The 19,708-nt window shown below is 41.2% G+C and overlaps 1 protein-coding gene across 1 annotated transcript in view; it reads right to left on the bottom strand.

Annotated features, from left to right (window-relative positions):
* Positions 1 to 19,321, bottom strand: part of adam10a (ADAM metallopeptidase domain 10a) — a 122,260-nt gene extending 102,939 nt beyond the window's left edge. Inside the window, exon 1 of the mRNA XM_080729841.1 lies at positions 19,189 to 19,321. Coding sequence (XP_080585967.1) covers positions 19,189 to 19,255 — 67 coding nt within the window. The 5' untranslated portion in view covers positions 19,256 to 19,321. The remainder of the gene's footprint in view (positions 1 to 19,188) is intronic.
* Between the last annotated feature and the right edge of the window lie 387 nt (positions 19,322 to 19,708).

Raw genomic sequence — 19,708 nt, 5'->3', positions numbered from 1 at the left:
ACCACTTACAGGCAGCAGCCGTTCACAACTGGTAAAAACCTAGCCCAACCCTACCCTCCCTGCCCCTTCCTTGTATATACTGTACATACTGATTGTTTAGACTTACTGTTACCTGCCCCTTCCTTGTATATATTGTATATACTGTACTTACTGATTGTATAGACCTACTGTTTTCTTTTTCTTTCTTTTTTTCTTTACATGTCTACTGCATAGTACTGTGTTCTATTTGTCTGTCATTCAACATTATATGAGATACTTAAATGGTTTCCTGTTGAAATAAGCTTAGTCTTTTCATGGATCTCCTTTTAGTAGACCTTGTACCAGTGAACTGTACCGTCATGAATCTGTACATTTTCCTATGCAAACTTCTAATAAAGCCTTCAATCAATCAATCAATCAATCAAAATTAATTAAGGGTGTTAACTCATTGAATGCCCTTTTCAAGATGGCCGCCAAGTACCAGGATGCCACGTTCCTAAATTTCTAGTGCACGGATACATTTTTAGTGCACGGATCGTGTACGCCCATGCACCATATATGCACCATATGTGTAGTACTTTTTAACAGCTTTCAAACAAAAAAATCCGCTTGGAAATCCGTTCAGGCATTCATGAGATACAAGCCTTCAAAGTCAAAGACAAAACAGCCATTTTTGACATTTTGAAAGATGTGTTTGTTATGGGGCTAAACATGCAATTTCGCAATTGCGATCATGCCTAATACATTTGAGGCATTTTTAGAATTTTTTTTATAAAAAAAAATTTGATTTTTTTTTTTTTTTTTTTTTTTTTTTTTCAAAATGGCTTCCAACTCGGGAAACTCGGGTTGTGGCAGCCTGGGAGTACTGTAATAACTCGTGAAACTCGTGCCTTGGCAGTCAATGAGTTAACATGCCAATTCTTACAGCCTTAGTTGTTACATAAAGGCTTATACATTTATGAAATGATGGTGATTAATTTCAATTTAATTAAAAATAAGTACATATTTCAAATGTATCTACTATGCAAAGGATATGGGATATAGCCTATTCATAATATTATGGGGTGGGTGGGGTGTCGTCAAGACAATGTCACACTGCTGTCACTCACATCACTCACACCACATCAACCTCTGGAGTCAAAGAATTCCAGTGCCAGCTATGCAAGTCAGGAAGTATGGATTTTCATTTGTAGACTACAAACAGAAAAAAAATCACACTCGTGTGAACTGAGCGGTGGTGTGTGTGTGTGTGTGTGTGTGTGTGTGTGTGTGTGTGTGTGCAACAGCGCCCCTCCCTTAACATGTGTGGTCAGAAAAGGTTACGGCTACGGACACGGAGACAGACAGACAGACAGACAGACAGACAGACCCACACACACGGCCACGTATAGGAGCGTTGTGACCACCGCTCAAAAACTGTTCTGTCAACAATCAGTCAAACAAAACATGCTGGTACAAAGTGATCATATACTGTATATGTATATTTGTTTTCGATAAACATAGTACATAGTTTAGTACAAAACACACTGGTATGGTCCTTGTAATATTGTTCTCGCCAACAGCATGCGTTTCAGGTACACAGTGCAAATGACCAGCTGCTAGCGTGAGATAAGATACCCTATTGCATATGAATATTATGTAGCCTATGGCCACCATCAACAGCGAATATGAGATTGTTACAGTATACTGTATGTACAGTGACAGCCAGCCATCAACAGTGGACCAACAGGATAATATACAGTACAGTCAACAATGAATAAAAGTGAATATAAGTGATCCAGTTATCCTTAACTCATTCGTAGTTTACGGCCGAGGAGCCAGAAGATTTTTCTATGTCTTTCACTGCTGGCTTCTCCTACCTGTTAACGCGGGCGCTCATCCAGTTCCCATCGTGCGTGATCGGACACTGCTATGCATCGTGTGTTCTCGTATTCCATCAGCTTCTCAAATCCTTTTAAATTTTTCCAATTGATCAAAAAGTTCTCCGTCTGTAAGCCGCGGAGTTTACACAGAAAGCTAACGGGCCAAAATAGAGGACGGACCATCCGCTTCCGGTTTACGGCCTCAATGTTAACTGGTCCGCTCAATAATGTGTCCGTGTAGAAACCGATCACGGAGCATTAGTTCCGGCCTATTTTGGTTCCGCTTCGATAAATTATTTATTTTTAATTAAAGCTTATTAAATCTTCGGGTTCCTCGGGCATGGCAGGGAAGGGGTACAAAGGGGTATTTTTTTGGCAGAGGTTGAGTTAACAGGCATCTGTTATGGTTCAGTAGTGCATTGTTTCTCAAGGAGGGGTCCATGGTGAGGTGCCAGGGGGTCCCCAGCAAAAGCCATTGTTAACGCTGTTAACTGATTTTCCCTCGTGGGATAATAAAGGTATCTAACTAACATGGCATCACAATCATTACAACAACTATATCCATTTGTGTTGGCTATTCAAAAATAGCAGATTTACACTTTGTGCCGCGCGGCGAGCTTGTACATCTGCTGCTATTTTAGAAATATCTTGAAAGTGTTTCCACGACCTATGCCGGCTCCCCTTCAAACAAAGAATGAAAAGCTTACCACCTACAAAGGCACTCAATAATCTGTCTCACCCTACCTTTCACTATGTTCCCTCAGGTCCAGTGAGCAATAATGGAATCCGTAGGAGACGGGGTTGAATAAATTAGAAGGCGCGGCTTGTGATTGGCTGGAGCGGAGGTCTGGACTGGAGCGCTCAGCTGTGGTCACTTGGACCGCGCAGGTGTATGTTAACCTCTATGCCTAAACCTAACCAAAACCCTAACCCTAACCTCAGTAAAACTATGCCTAAACCTAACCTTAACCCTACTAACCTCAGTAAAACTATGCCTAAGCCTAACTCTAACCCTAACCCCCTAACCTAACCTCAGCAACCCTGACGCAGCTGGTGAGTAGCTATAACCTGCCAACGCTGGTGAAGGGAAAAGAAGCGCTCCTTCCCCCATAATAGCGTCCAGTGAGGCCGACCTCTTGGAGGTCCCCCCAGGTCAAGTACCGTACCTGGGGGGACAGGCAGGGCTGTCTCTCTTGCTTCCCCCTCCCTCTGGAATGCACTTCCCAACAATCTAAAAAATGCCCCCACTCTCAGTCCCCTCCTTCACACCTCACTCAAAACCCACCTCTTCAGCATAGCTTTTCCCAGCTGAGGTCTAGTTAAGATTCAATTCAATTATTAAAGTGTCATATCACAACAAGTTGTCTCAAGACACTTTACAGAGACCCGAAACTGGCCCACACTGAGCAAGCAATTTTGCGACAGTGGCAACAAAACACTCCCCCTTAACTGGAAGAAACGTCAGGCAGACCTAGGGTGGGCGGCCATGTGCCAGGGGGGAAAGAGAGAGAGAGCAGAAGGATAGACAGAGGGAGAGACAGAGAGGGAGATACAAGATGTGTCCCCAACCCATGCTTAACCTTTTATCTTTTTGAGCGGTGGTCACAACGCTCCTATACGTGGCCGTGTGTGTGGGTCTGTCTGTCTGTTTGTCTGTTTGTCTGTCTGTCTGTCTGTCTGTCTCCGGGTATGTAGCCTGCAGTAACCTTTTCTGACCACACATGTTAAGGGAGGGGCGCTGTTGTTCAGGATAGGCCAGGCATAGGCCAGGCACACTCACACACAAACACACACAGGGGGCACACACACACACAGGGGGCACACACACGCACACACACACACACACACACACACACACACACACACACACACACACACACACATACACACACACCACCGCTCAGTTCACACGAGTGTGATTTTTTAATCTAGCACTTATGTTTTTCTTTTCCTAATAAAGTTGGTTACTTCCTTTTCTTTATGTAAACTCATGGGACTTTGGGTACTTAGAAAAGCACCATATAAATCTTAATGGATTTGTTTTAACACAAATCTTCTCTTCTTGGGGGTCCCTGGCACAAAAAGATTTCAGATGGGGGTCAAATATATGTCAGTTTGAGTGTCCAAATTGACATATTACTGGGGGTCAGTCAGTAATCCCAAGAATGGAACATGCAGTACGGGGGGTGAGATTCGGTTGTGCGGTGCCTGATGGCTATTGGCACAAAGGACTGCCCCGAGTCACTTTGTGCTGTGCCAGGTTACGATGAGTAACTGAATGTGTGGCTGAATGTGCTCCTTGTCCCCACTAGCACATCGTGGAGGGGATAAGAGGGGTTCATCAGGGTAGCATCCAGCTCCCCCCCCCCTTCAGCAACCACCTCCAGACTGTGCAGTTTCACTCTCCAACTACAGAGCTAGCCATCGCTTGGCAGCGTTTTTTTAAGTAAAAAGTCTAACATTAACATTCTGGAGATGGTACTTTGGTAAAAATAACACACACTGGCCAAGCTTCTGTCCCTTTCACTAGCTTGCGTCGGGCAAACATTACGGCTGGACCCCGACTAAAGAATCAAGGCAGGAGGAATAACAGCTTTTCATTACATTATTTTTCCATGTCAATATTATTATCATTATGATTATGTTTTAAAGCTCTCAAGCACCCCAAAAGGTACACAGCTGTTTCTTTGTTTTTGTTTTTACAAAAGCCCTTAGCTGTTCACATGTTACATCTTCTTAAAATAATTGTGCTGCCTGGAGTCCATTCTGTGCCAATATGGAAAAGATTTTAATAAACAAAACAAAAACAGACCATTCGCATTGAGGTCCAAGTGACTCTGTTCTCGGGCATATAATACCTACTAGCCACACATATTTACACTCCTTTTTACTGGGATACCAGAGGTAGCACAGGTCAGATTTACTTGTGGAAAAGGGGGCGTGGCTGTGATGTTGTGATTGGTTTGAATGACATGGGGGCTTCCCCCTGACTTTTTGACAAGAGACAAGTTTTCCCCCCCCATCGTCTGCTACCTGCCCATGCGGTGGACTGGACAGTCACAGAAAAAAAAGAAGAAAAAAAGGATTGTACTGTTGTTGTGGTACAGAATGTACGTTTTATCTAGGCGAGAATACAATATGTAGTCACAAACAGAAGGCGAGCCGTGCTGTCAGTCAACAACGTATTATTCACCGGCAGCAAGAGGACTTCATCCAGCTTCCTTCATACTGTGCAGTGCTTAATGCACGGGTCTTCAATGTTTTCCAGGCTAATTTAAGGACCCATTAGAGCGAGATGAAGCAGGGACCCCCCAATATATTTTGTAGAAAATTATGTTGCAAATTATACATTTTCATAGATTTCATACATAGCTTCAGAGACTTGTTAGACAGCACTATCGTAGACCTTTAACCACTTGAACCCTCAATACTAAATTCACTTGACGTTGAGCCATAATTTCTGAACTCATAACTCGGCTATTTTCAGATAATGTTCCCCTCAGAATACAAATTCTAGGGTTCAAGTGGTTAAAGTAAAAAAGGTTCCAATCACACAAAGATTTGGTGGCTCTCCTGTAGTAACTCTCAGGACCCCCTGTTGAAGGCTTAATGCATTCCTGTACTACAGTATGTTTTCCATTGCATTGACTTTATTCTGCATATTTATTTATTTTGATTTGTTAGTTGATTAATGGATTCATGCATCAAGTAATAACCTGGTATCCGAGGCAGTTAATGACATATTTCTTATGTCAGTCAGTCATGTTTAACAACTACTGTATTAAAAGGATCCCTGGCTAATACGACAAATATGCCTTAATACATAATAATTGTCCTCTGGATGAGTTTAACACAGCCTGTGAGGAGGCTCAGGCACAGACTAGTAATAGAGTTTTGGGAGGAGGTTAGAAAGGAGTTACAACGGATACTACTTATTAATATTGAGCTAGACCCAAAACTCTTCTTATTAGGCCTTTACCCGATTGGCCATAAGATAAAAAATGGCGAGATAAAATTTCTGGACCTTGGATTCCTACAAGCCAAAAGGGTTATCGCCCTTTCGTGGAAAAAGACTAGCTAAAAACTAGCACAGTGGTTTAGGGAACTATCTTTGTGCCTTCCTTTAGAAAGAATAACATACACTCTTAAAAACAAACAAGAGCTATTTGAGAAAATATGGGGGAATTTTATTCAGTATGTTAAGGGGAATAAAAACATAACATAAAAACTTAAATATTTTATTTCATATGAAATATATAATCTTTCACTCAATAGGGGAAATGACTGTCGTAAGTTGATGATGTCATGAAACCATGTGTGGTCTATTCATTTGAAATATTGATTTGATGCTCATATTAATCATAGGAAGTATTAAGTTTGTTTTTATTTTCACATGCATGACAAATTCCATAGGGATAGATCACACATAGTTTTATGACATTTTTTTTTAAGACAGTTTTTGCGACAGGCATTTCCCCTATTGAGTGAAAGATTAGCTATTTCTAGAAGAAATCAAATATTTAAGGGGTTTTTAATGTTACATTGTAGTTATAGAGGACAATTATAATGTATTAACTCTTTGAGTGCCACCCCTTTCACCACTAGAGGGCGCCCAGTGGCCATAGAAAATCCCATAGAGATATGCTGGTATATGCAGAAGCCCTGCAGCCATGACTTGCCTGAACACTTTCCTTTGTGCATGTACAGGAAGAGGATGAAGTTAGCTTGAAGTTAGCTATTGGCTACCAAGCATTTTAGAAGCCTTATTTTCGTCAACTTAGCCATGATTAAACCTTGCACACCTCATGCATGGGAAAAAAACAGAGAAGAATGAGCTCTAAAAAATCCAATGCAATCCTGGATTGCATTGGAGTGGATTTGTGCAGTTTGTTCACAGCTTTCAAACAAAAAAATCCGATTGGAAATCCGTTCAGGCATTCTTGAGATAATCGCCATTATGTTTTACATGTTATGTAAACAAACATGGCTGCCCTGTATGTTAGATGGGGTTGTATGGGGGTGGAACATGCAAAATCGCGATTGAAATCATGTTCACTAGATTTGATGGGGTCCAAAAAAAAAATTTAAAAAAAAAAAATTATTATTTTTTTTTTTATTTTTTTTTTATATCCCGAACATGTTCGGGATAGGCACTCTGGTATGCGATAATATATCCCGAACTAATTCGGGATAGGCACTCAATGAGTTAAGAGATATTTGTCGTATTAGCACATAGAACATGGGCCAAAAAGGTTTCAACTGATTTTCTTTTTCATCCAATAAAAACTAGTAACTCTCAAGGCTAATAATAAGCTAATATTTGGCACGCACGCACGCACGCACACGCGCGCACACACACACACATGCACGCACACGTATTGTTTTGTGGTGTGGTCACACCTCTCAAAACAGGCCATTCAAACAACATGCCCCAGCATGAGTCGGGGAGAAAGATATTCCAGCTCTACCAGCCTGTTAATTCTCCTCCAGCAGTCACTGTGACAGCAGCCGTCTAGACTCTAGACACAGTCGAGGCTTCCATCTGAATATCACCACTAAATGTTGTCGCTGGCGGGCAGAGCGCCAGGAACCTGGCATGTCCAAAACTGTTACTTTTCAGGAAATGGGAAAAAGAAGAGCCTGTGTTCCAAATGGATCCACTCAGTGTTGTTATTATGCTCTTGCTAAAGGGATAGTTCACTTTCAAACATGGTTGGGGTCTTTTTAAGGTCTACTTTTGCTTTTGTGAGCACCCCAGACAGATTTCAAGTTGCTTTATTCAATATTTAGATATTTGTCCTTGGTTCTGGTGACTGACATTTTTCTAAAGCCGTGTTTTTCCAATTACTTTTTCATTAAAAATGAATAGAAGAAAAAGTCCTTTGCACACCTACAGAGACGGACAGGTGCGTCGCCGTCGGAGTAATCAGGAGGCAGAGGAGCCGAAGAAGTGGAGTTGATCTGCACACCGTCTTCATTTACAAAAATGTAATGATAGGCATACAGCGTTTCGTTCACTCTGACCTTCATCAGATGACTGAAACGTTGTATCTCTACCAAAGAAGTTAAACAAAATAAATTTAATTTGTAACTGAAAAAAAGGAAACAGCCCCACACATTAGAAGGACAATATCAGTCACCAGAACCAAGGATGTTTCAATGAATAAAGGCTAAAATGAATATGAAATAGAATCTCAAAGAAGTAACCACTTTTCATGGAAAATATTTTCAAATATGTTCTGCTATTTTTGCTGCTTTTCAACACTCTTGTGCAAAAAAGTGGGGCAATAATGTATGAAAAAACCCCCACAAAAGTTGAAACATGGAGACTCAAGGTTAGTAACCGACAGGGACGCACAATATCGTTGCTGTGGAGCAGAAGCCCATAACTCAACTTTTTGTGTCTTTGAAAATAAACGCCCTACTTGATGATACTACAGCGTCACACAAGCATCAAAAGTAGCAGATCCCCAAGCTCGAAACACATGTTAAAGCTTGTAGATCAGAAACTTTTGGCGTTTTTGAATTTGAATGCTGAAAAGTAACAGTTTTGGACAAACTGTATGAGGTTTCCACCCGACAGAGTCGATATGGTACCTATGGATGATCATGCAATGATGTGACAACTTCATTGATATGGCACTGCAGTGTGTACACTATCAGCCTAGTTGAGGCACTTCCTGTTTACACACAGCTAGTTGTATAATATGCGACATGGTCTGGTATTACAGGAAAAATATCATGCACACAAAATCAACTAGTATAAATACATGAAACAAAAATGATAATGATATAATAGCTTTAACTTCTGTCCTGGTCTGCTCGCATTTGACAATAATGAACTGTTAAAAGTGTCCTTCCGCACACATAGTAAGAAGAAGCCTCAAACATTCTTATATCACCTTTTTGCAAACAATTGAAACAAGTCACACTTTTTTGAATCCGCTATTCAGTTTTCCAGTTTTGTGTGTGTGTGTGTGTGTGTGTGTGTGTGTGTGTGTGTGTGTGTGTGTGTGTGTGTGTGTGTGTGTGAGAGTGAGTGAGTGAGAGAGTACTAACCGAAAGTGGCAAAGAATACACTGTAATTTCCAATTTTGTGTTCAGCAGATGCACTTATCCTGAGTGAAGTGCAACATCAGGGCATGAATGAACCCTAGTCTACAAATGACGGCGTGAATACTAAATAGTATATTGCAAAGAGAACAGCTCAGTCTGCTAATCTGATCAAGCTTATCAAAATTATATAATCACAATTATTTGAAATGATCGCAATTATTTTTCATAAACGTCATAATCGTTTCCATGTTGAGAAAGGCAAATACATTTTCATTTCACAGACACAATCATTATGATTCTAAGTAATGAATATGACCTGTAGCTATAACTTCCAATGCAAGTTCATCCTTTACACTATTTCTCTTTACAGCATGGAAGATGACCTCAAAGAGTGGCTACACTGGACTGGAGTCAGTACACTGCTGTATGGGGCCAGGACATGGATGCTCACAGGGGGACTGATCATAATTCCGACCTCTCAATTGTCCGACCAGGTTAACATTCACCAGGTTAGCATTCACCAGCGCCGGCAGGTTATCATTTCACCAGGTTAGCATTCACCAGTGTCGGCAGGTTAGCATTTGACCAGGTTGACATTCACCAGCATTAGTTTTACTGAGGTTAGGGTTAGGGTTAAGTTTAGGTTTCGGAGGTGATCGGGTCGGAATAATGGGAGGTCGGAACTATGACATGGCACCGCTCACTGCAAAGCAGGAAAAGGCCCCAGATGGAGTCTACATAAGAATGCTACGAATGGTACTTGGATGTCACAGGGCAGGACCACGTCGGAAACGCAGCGCTCTACAGATGTTTCCCACGGGTCACAGACAAGGTCAGAGAAAGAAGGATGAGGCTGGCCAGGCAGGGCACTGTGTCAGGCACCTGGAACTGATGGTGAGCAAACTGATACTGTGGGAGCAAACCCAAGGCACAGCAAGAGCGGGGACATTGACACACCACTTAAGTAGACACACTTCGGTGCAACAGCGGAGCTAACAACACTGCAGAGCTCAAGACCCTGGTGCTAGACAAGAGGGCATTGGGGGCAGTGATTCAGGAGTTGGTGTCGGCTAGCCCACCCCCCTCATTTCATCACTTTTACAGCCATTTGGAAGTTTCATGTGTCTAATCTTATTCAGGACAGCTAGCCTAGTACATCAGGGGTTCCCAGACTTTTCAGGCTGCGACCCCTCAGAATAAACATATTTGAACTGGGACCCACCCTGACAAGCACTTCAGTCTTGTGTTGAAAGCTTGTAGATCATTGTTTGCCTCTTTCTGGTGTAATATCTGACACGTTGGTGTTAAAGAAAAGGTATTAAAATCCCTTAAATTGTAAATTATTTCGTTTTAGTATGTGAAATGGCACATGCTGACTCCGTCTGCACGTGTACACTTTTTTACGGTCTATGGGTTTGCTCTGACATCATGCTCTGGCTTCACTGTGATGTCACAATAACAGAATCCCTTTCATGCCCATATATGGAGTTCCCTGATGTCAATATTAAGCCCAATCTAACAGGACTTCATATGGGAATGCCCATATATGGAGGCCACATTGGCCACATACCACACTAAAATTAACCATATATGGCCAAGACAGATGCCCAAGACAGCCCATATCTGTGTGGCTGGTAAGTAAGCATGTTTGGGCTCTCACATCATATCTCCATATACAGTACATGGATCTCCATATATGGGTACCAGTGGTCTCCATATATATGGGTAACTGGTCCGATATACATCACTGGCCAGATGGCCAAAACGTGTCTTATGTTATATGTTGGTTTGTTTACTGTTGAATGAGAGAAGAGAACAATGTTACACATTAAAGGGGTAGTTCACCCCCAACATGACGTTTTCTATTGATTACTCACACCAGGCAGTCTTGAATTCATGGATATTTCGTTTTTTGTTTTTGTCACAGATTTCTAAGCCAATTATATGATGAGACTCTGTATTGTGTCTCCATAGCGAATCAAGCAGGCTCTTTGTGTCCCCAATACAAAACCACTGCTGGTCATCAAATTATTGGCTTAGGAATGTGACAAAAACAAAGAAATACCCATGAATTCAAGTCTCCATGGAGTGATTAATAGATAGAAGAAAAGAAAAAGTTATTTGGATGAACTATCCCTTTAAGCTAATCATCAAGGGCATCTGGGTTACCCACAGGTTGAAAACAACTGGCTTACACCATGTAACACTGTTCCAAATGGATGTAATCCCTCTCTGGAACAACTGGGGAAATTACTAGACAGTCAACCATTTCCTGAATGACTACTAACTGTACTGTTGAGCTGCCACAGTTGCCTCAAGGAAGGCACCCTCCTCCCCGGCCCACATCACCTCCTGCTCAGTGAAGGCTGTGTTTGTACTGGGTGGGCAGCACCAGTTAGTCTATGGTCTATCGCTGTGGTTCTCACCCTTTTCAGGCCGCGACGCCACAAAATAATCACTGGGGATCCTCAAAAATAATCATATTTGAGTTGAGGCATAACATTTAGTTTGACTCGGTTCCACAGATAAATATTGTGAGAATAGCACTAAATACAAAAAACTGTTTTTAGACTATTTTTGCCATTATTATTCGTTTTTATAGTTTGTTGATTACTTTTGGTGCAGTAATTTTTTTTGTAGGTATTAAATAAGTCTTACAAGTGCTTAAATCAGTTGCACCCCCAAAATCATGCGGGGACCCGTCTGGTGGTCCCGACCCACAGGGTGAGAGCCATTGAGTTCTTCTACTGTCCACTGTCTATCGTATCATCTGTATCCTGGCTCTGTAAAAAGGTTCTCCTGTTTCTTGCTTTGTGTACTTTATATACCCTAACTGGATCCTAGACATGGCAAGAGGGTTTAATGGCACACAAGTGAATCTTGCCAACAGGGGTCAGTGAATGATTGCAGTCATTATTGGGGTGCAAATAAAGAAATGTGACATTTAATGACTCTTCTTGTACAAATAAAGCTTATCTTCTTAGACAGAGTGTGTGTGTACTTGTATATGGCATCCGGCCAATACCCTCTGTAAGAAAAAGGGGAAGGAAGGAAGGAGAGAGGGTTATTTGAGGATTGTGACCCCAGTGAGACCCAGTTTGTGCCCAGGAATAGGGTCTGGGAGCCACTTTCCTGGCATCATTACAGAACATTAAGTAGTAGGGGGTTGTTAGGCTGCTTAGAACCACATACAACAACTCCCTTAGTTAGAATTCAATGACTTTAGATGCACACAGATATAGCACATTCATACAGTGTCTGAGTATGATATAACCTAATGGCACATACAGAATGTGTCTAATGACTGGGTCTGGAAACATTTGGATGGGCCAGAGGTAGTTTTTAAGCTTGACCGATGGATTATTGATGTCTTGTCAATATGACAAATATTTTCAAAATGTATTTGGATTCTTTCTGCCAGTGGCAGGTGGAATCAATTGAGAAATCTAGCCATTTCTACATTATTTCGACTAAGGGTTAGGTTTAGGCATAGTTTTACTGAGGTTAGAGTTTGGGTTAGGTTAAGGCATTGTGGTTAACATTCACCAGGTTAGCATTCACCCGCGTCGGCAGGTTAGCATTTCACCAGGTTAACATTCACCTGCGTCGAACAAATGGAACATCAAACAAATGTTATGTCGAAATATCGACACGCTCCTGCACACCAATTCTATGTCTGACAAACAAGTCCGGGAAGGTTTAAGTGTGGGGATAGCTGTCTGGGACTGGGAGGGCCTGGCCCCATGATGCAGGCCCACCCGTCGTAGTAGATCCACCACTGAAAAAAAGTCAAGTCATGTGGCTGAATTTCAAACTGTCTGTTTGAATTGGAATGCTGTAAAACAACAGGCTCACACACTACACACAGGCATCCAAACCCAAGGGTGGCTGGCAAATGAGTTGATTTGCTGACTCTGATGAAGGTGGAGGAGCTGAAGCACATTTGTTTGTTTTGGTCCCGGTGAGGCATTTATTTTTTCAACCACTTAAATCCAAGCATGCGCAATGCGCATAGTGGGAAAAGCTTTCGCAGGAAAATAGCTGATGGTGCGACGTGCTGTATGCTTGTTTATCGTCCATTTTCATGGAAGCTTTCCCCACAATAACAGAAAATACACAGACTGTTTAGTGCGGGCTCAATTTTCTATTGAAATTAGTTGATTTGACATATTGGTCCCTTTGTTCCTATTGGTCCTTCCACCTCCCAAAGCATTGTCCCCATGTTTCACATACTAAGGATAATTAGGCTATTTGTGAACAAGCAATCATTTAATCAGCCATCCAATTAAATAACTATTTATAGTATACATAAAATTGTAAATTCTCTACAAAATAGACATTTGTACACCCTTGCTATATGTGTACACTGATAATAAATTTTCATACTGGCACAAGGCACACTATGAAAACATGGTTGTGTGGTGAAGGTCAGGACTTAATTTACTAGAGAAGCGCTATTCAACCTGCGGCCCCTTTGGCATGTCTATGCGGCGCGTCATGGTCATCATACCAATACAAATATGTTTTGTCTACTCTACTCTCAGTGTGGACAAATAATTTCAGATTCATTTTTCAGTTTCTCTCCAAAACGACTAGGAAACTTTTTTGCTATTTTGTTTGTTCCAAAAGAAGAAACTTTATAATTTCATCATTAATCATTCCATGACAATCTTTTGGTTCAATGAGGAGGTTTGGCCTTATAGATGGAAATGTGGCAGTTTTCTGTGTTTCCTTAATTTTTTAACACTAGTCATGTAGTGTTACAAAATCATTGTGTAAACGGCCAAAATGGCCATCCCTTTTAGCTTGTGGCCCTTGGACTTTTTGTATTTTGTGGCCCCTGAGCCATCTTAACACATATGGTGCCAACCCCGAGTTTCCCGAGTTTGTATTGGTACTAGTGCTGTGCCAACCCCGAGTTTCCCGAGTTTGGGCCGTTTTTGAAAAAAAAAAAAAAAAAAAAAAAAAAATCAATTTTTTTTTTCAAAATTTTTTTTGGGACCTCCAGAAATGTATTAGGCATGATCGCGATCGCGAAATTGCATGTTTAACCCCCATACCAACCCATTCTTTCAAACATGGCAGCCATGTTTGTTTACATCTGAAGAAAACATAATGGCTGATAAATCATGAATGCCTGAACGGATTTCCAAGCGGATGTTTTTGTTTGAAAGCTGTGAACAGCATCTACACACGTGGTGCATCATCTAGGCATGGGCGTGCACTTTTTACACACTTGCACAATTACATGGAAGTCTATGGTAACCATGGCAACGCGAGACATTGAAGAGAAAAAATCATTGCAACATAAGTGTTAAGTTGAGTAACCCTCAGGCCTGTACTAGAGAGTAGTAATTAATCATGTTTATTTCTGTGATAAGCAAAATAATTACATGCTTTCAGTGAGGTCTCTCTCACGTCCTCTCAAACATAATATTGCCAATATAATTTTCAATTCTACAACATCACGTGATGACGCCGCGTTGTGAGCTTGTAGATCGTAATCCTTTTGCGCTACACTCTTACACAACAAAAGTAGGGCTTTAACTTCAGGTCAAGAGGCAAAAACATTTTGAAATACAGAGGTTTCTGCCCGACAGCAAGGTTGACATGGAATCATTGACAAGAACAGAGGAAATGGGAGTGCCACAGGACATGACTCATCTCAACCTCGCATTAACATGCAGTGTGCATTGCATGGCAATGGGTTGGCAGGCTAGTTTACTGTACACGTTAGGTCACACCGCTCGGAGGAGCAGAAATGTCATCCCTCCATATTGTGCATCATTCACAGACGCAGCATAACACTGACATCGTTAGCTGTGAGAGCAGCAGGTGCCCACTGCCCAGGCCTGACAGAACATATCCTCCAAACATAGCTCTCTGCAAACGGCGAGACACAATGTGATTGATTCAATTGATTCTATGTGCTGTTGTAGTTAGGCTGGGGTCGAATAGCAGTTGTCGTGGAAGACATGGGTAACTTGATTAATCAGTTTCTTCATTCCTCTCATTCTGGGGATGTTTTATCCGCAAGTTTTAAAATGCAATGAAATTATTACCTATTTTAAATCTTTATTGCTTTTCAGTGGTTATAGCAATGCAATTGATGTGGATTTTTAAAAACAAATTATTATTCAAGTCAGGTCATATGATGTAAAATGCATGAAAAGCATTTTACACCAATATATATAATGGAAGAATTGGGTAACTCTCCTAATCTATCCTAGCTCTGCCAAAAAGAAATGAACCAAGCTGAATCAGGAAGGCCAATTTAGTGTGCTTCACACAAAATAAATAAAGTTAAGTATTATTCTCTAAAGGATTCAACATTTCGGAGACCTGTCTGGATTTCCGTAATGGCTGAAGACAAACCATTAAAAATTAGTTACAAGCTAACGGCTTAAGTCCAGAGCTACAAATATTCAACATACCACTTAAAAAAAAAGATAATAATAATTATTAAAATATATATACATACATATTCATCACAGCACCTTCAATGGAACATTTATGAGACTATAAAATCCTAAATCATTTCAGGCTTATAGGCCTAAGTCTCAGAGTTGTCACTTTTACAACTCAATTCACACCACTGCTAAGTCCCACCGCCCTGGCATAAAGTCTACAACGTGCAGCCTATAGCAGGTAGTAGCATCGCCCTCAAGAGAGAATATTTGTTTACTTATGCTTCAGCACAATGCAATGCACATGATGCCATATCACCTACTTCCTGCAATTGCAGACATAAAGGTCTGCCTGCTCAACATATATCACGATGGAAATGTAGGTTAGAGGAAAAGGGCACAGACCATGTGCTCCTTATGAGCGCGAGGACCCGAGTTAGAATCTCACTGTCACCGCGTGCCCTTGGTCTCCAGTCTACACACTCAGCTAGATGAATTAATAAAGCATAAAATGTGCCTCATATGAAAAGATATGCCCTGTCACTCAGAATTCATAGAGCAACGCACTTTACTGCAGAAGGGAAATGGGCCAAATGGCCTACTATTGTTGTCAGAGCCTATCGTGCCACTATAATACAATTGCTCTGTACTGAAGGTTAATTGTAGCTCACCAAGTGTAGGTTAAACAGGCAATATCAGTTGTTTGTTTATGAAGATAAGACACAAAAGACTGCTGTCATGATGAAGAAAAAAAAGCAACTAAAATTGGATAATACAAGCCAATGAAATCCTCTGACAAATAGGGCTGGGCGGTATTGGATTTTTAGTTATCGCGGTAATAAGTCACTGTTTACCGATGGTATGGTGGTATCTCCCCCCCAAAAATGTTTTGAACGATTACAATAATAATAACGCATTAGATGCTTGAATTACACAACCGCTGTATTGCGGTTATTTCACCCAGTCCTAGACTGCACCAATGCAACTCCTTGCAACAGCCTTTGGGGTTAAGTGGACTTGCAAGTAGTAAGTAACTGCATGCAACGGTTTTGTTGCAAGGAGTTGCGACTAGTTGCATTGGTGTGCACTGGCCTTAAAGGAAGTTCACACCAAGCACTATAACGATAACTGTCGTCATAGTTCTGGTGTGAACTCTGTCATCCAAGAACGTTTTATATTTAGTTTAAATAATATCTCAATCACGGTATAATCGCATATGCATTGCATTACACAACTGCAGTATTGCACCCAGCCTTACTGACAAATGCAACAAATTATGTAAGAGTTTGTCATTTCTCTCATAACTACACAAAACTGTAAAAAAAAAAAAACATTATCTTCCAGTTACACTAAATAATTGACTGTAAACCGGCAGTCCCAAATATACCAATACGAGGCATGCTCTTGTGTGCATTCTGTCATCAACAGATAACAGCATAGTGCTCTATTGTCTAATACAGGAAGCACAAACAGAGCAATGCTATACTGCGTGTCCAGCCTTTCAACAACACAGTAAACCATGTCAGTGAGCAGGTAATGACCACTGAGTTTCAGGACAAGGTCAGCTGTAATCGATCAACGTGTTGCCCAAATGAGTTGTCCCTAAATGAATGAATCAGTGTCCCACGCCCATATACTAAGACTATACACAATGATCTGTTCAGGAATAAAACATTGTTGATGAAGAACCTTTGCATTCAGCAACACAATATTTCAGTGCAGTGCAATGCTGGTGGCTTACTGATCCTGTTTGTCATTCCACACATTGGGCTCTAATATGATCCAGGTCTTATGCCTTATGCCTTAACTTCTTTGCCTTTTTTGAGCGGTGGTTACACCGTCTCCTATACGTGGCCGTGTGTGTATGTGTGTGTGCGTGTGTGTCTGTATGTAGCCTGCAGGCCTGCAGTACCTTTTATGACCACACATGTTAAGGGAGGGGCGCTGTTGTTCAGGCCAGGCCAGACCAGGCACACACACACACACGCACAAACACACACACACACACACACACACACACACACACACACACACACACACACACACACACACACACACACACACACACACACACACACACACACACACACACACACACACACACACAGGGGGGAAGGGGGGGGGGGTAAACCACCGCTCAGTTCACACGGGTGTGATTTTTTTTTACTATTTTGAAAAACGTTTTTAAATACTTCAAATGCTGATCTACATCTGTATGTTGTGAGCTTGCAGATCAGCTATTTGAAATATTAAATAAAATATGTATATATATAGTAAAAAAAAGAAAAAAAGGGCAAAGTTAAGGCATAAGACCTATCATAATAGAGCCCATTGTGTCAAGTGTGGAGCCTTCAATATAATAATAATAATAATAACTACTACTAAGATGCCTCAAGGCGATATGCAAGGTCGCGCCAATTCTTGGCCATCTGGCCAGTGATGTATATCGGACCAGTTACCCATATATGGAGACCCCTGGCTGGTACCCATATATGGAGATCCATGTACTGTATATGGAGATATGCTGTGAGAGCCCAAACATACAGTTATTCGTTATGTGAAAGTCCTATGATGTCTATGACAACTGACATCATAACCTTATGCCCAATTGCCCATACATGGAGATCCCTGTCTGTAGAACCAGCCACACAGATATGGGCTCTCTTGGCCATCTGTCTTGGCCATAATGGATTCTGTTAGTGTGGTACAGTATGTGGCCTCCATATAGCCTATGGGCATTCCCATATGAAGTCCTGTTAGATAATATGGGCTTAATATTGATGACATCTGGGAACTCCATATATGGGCATGAAAATGATTCTGTTAGTGTGACATCACAGTGACATCAGAGCATGTCAGAGGGCAGACAATATTAGTTAGTGGTGCCACATCATTTTAACTATGATACCAACCAACATTATTAAGGAAAAAATGAATGAACCGACTAAAAAAAAGTACAACGAATTTAAACAATTTAGGAACTAATAACTTATAGTATGTAAAGTGTACAGACAGGTCAAGTATGTTAAATGCAGCTTGGCATTCGCCCTCTGGGAGGATACTACCTCCTTTAACAACAACACAGTAAGGCTAGTATCGCTTGTGTCAATCAGCTTCCGGGCTGTAAACAAATACTGTGTGAATAACGTACGTACAGGTCGTCTGCTCAACTTTCGTTTCTGTATATTCAGCTAACAGACGAGTAGACTACTATTATGACAGGCCAATGGCACAATATGAAATTGACTTCTATCCTGCTATGTATATGAGAAAGAAAGAAAAAGCTGACAACTGTCAAATGTAGCAGCTGCTGCACCACCACCACAGCCTCACATCCACCCAGCTATAAATAATAGCCAACTTACTGAAATAATGATAAATATACCATGTCGTTTGTTTACAATCTCTGATTTATGCAGATGATAAAAAGGTGTTCCCGGACACATACGCGTGAGAACGAGACAGCTGTAGGGCAGAATTCAGCCAGGTTTGCCAGATGCTATGCTGATCGTTTCTGACGTTATTGAAGACCATCGCGGATTATATATAGCCAGGCATATATGGTTCTTCGCAACGCAAACTGTCTAGTCGTGTACAGCTTTAGCTTTAGCTGCCAATTAATTACCCCCAGGGCTGAAAATGACTTTGGTGTTTGTTTGTGTAAATAAGCAAATCTTCTCTTTCATAGGATGATACACTGGGGTTCGGCTTGGGAGACGCGGTGCAGATAAGGTTGGTGTTAGCTATAGCAGTTGCATTCACCACCACCACAACACGGTATATATACCACTGCTGCTTGGGATCTTCCCTAGATCCGATTAGCTCCCCGGAGGTATAGCTATCAATAAACACTTTCCCTTTTGTTCATCAATGACAAAACTTACCTTTACTATTCCGTAGACAGCACAGCATGAGTAACAGTTGTAGACATATCATATTGAATACATTCATTGTAAGCTAAAATACTAAAACTAGCTGTATGTGTGTGTGGGGGAAGAGAATGATGGCTAAAATTGCTTGTTTCGTTTTGACTTAAAGGTACAGCCGCCCTCTCTAGCGCCACAACACTCCAGTATGACGTCACCACCACCAGTCAGCGTTGCCAGATCTTGCAAGAAAATAAGCAACCAGGTCTAGAAAAACAAGAACAAGAAACAAAAGAAGCAAAAAATAAAATACAAATAAAAAATAAACATGGACACAAATGCATTTGTGATTTTTTTTTAAATTGAACTAAAAGTATCCATGAGGTGAGTAATTGATAGGAAAAAAAAACGTTATTTTGGGGGTGAACCACTTCTTTAAAAAAGCATTGTCAGAATTCAATTTCGGTACCGCAACCTTAAGCCCAAATTAGCAACTACACTTTAGGCCGCAATCACACATAAGCGTGAGACATTCTCC

This window comes from Nannobrachium achirus, assembly GCF_963921795.1.
Source record: "Nannobrachium achirus genome assembly, chromosome: 7".
Lineage (NCBI taxonomy): Eukaryota > Metazoa > Chordata > Actinopteri > Myctophiformes > Myctophidae > Nannobrachium > Nannobrachium achirus.
Note: the sequence above shows the minus strand (reverse complement) of the source record. Positions and strands in the feature narration are given on the sequence as shown.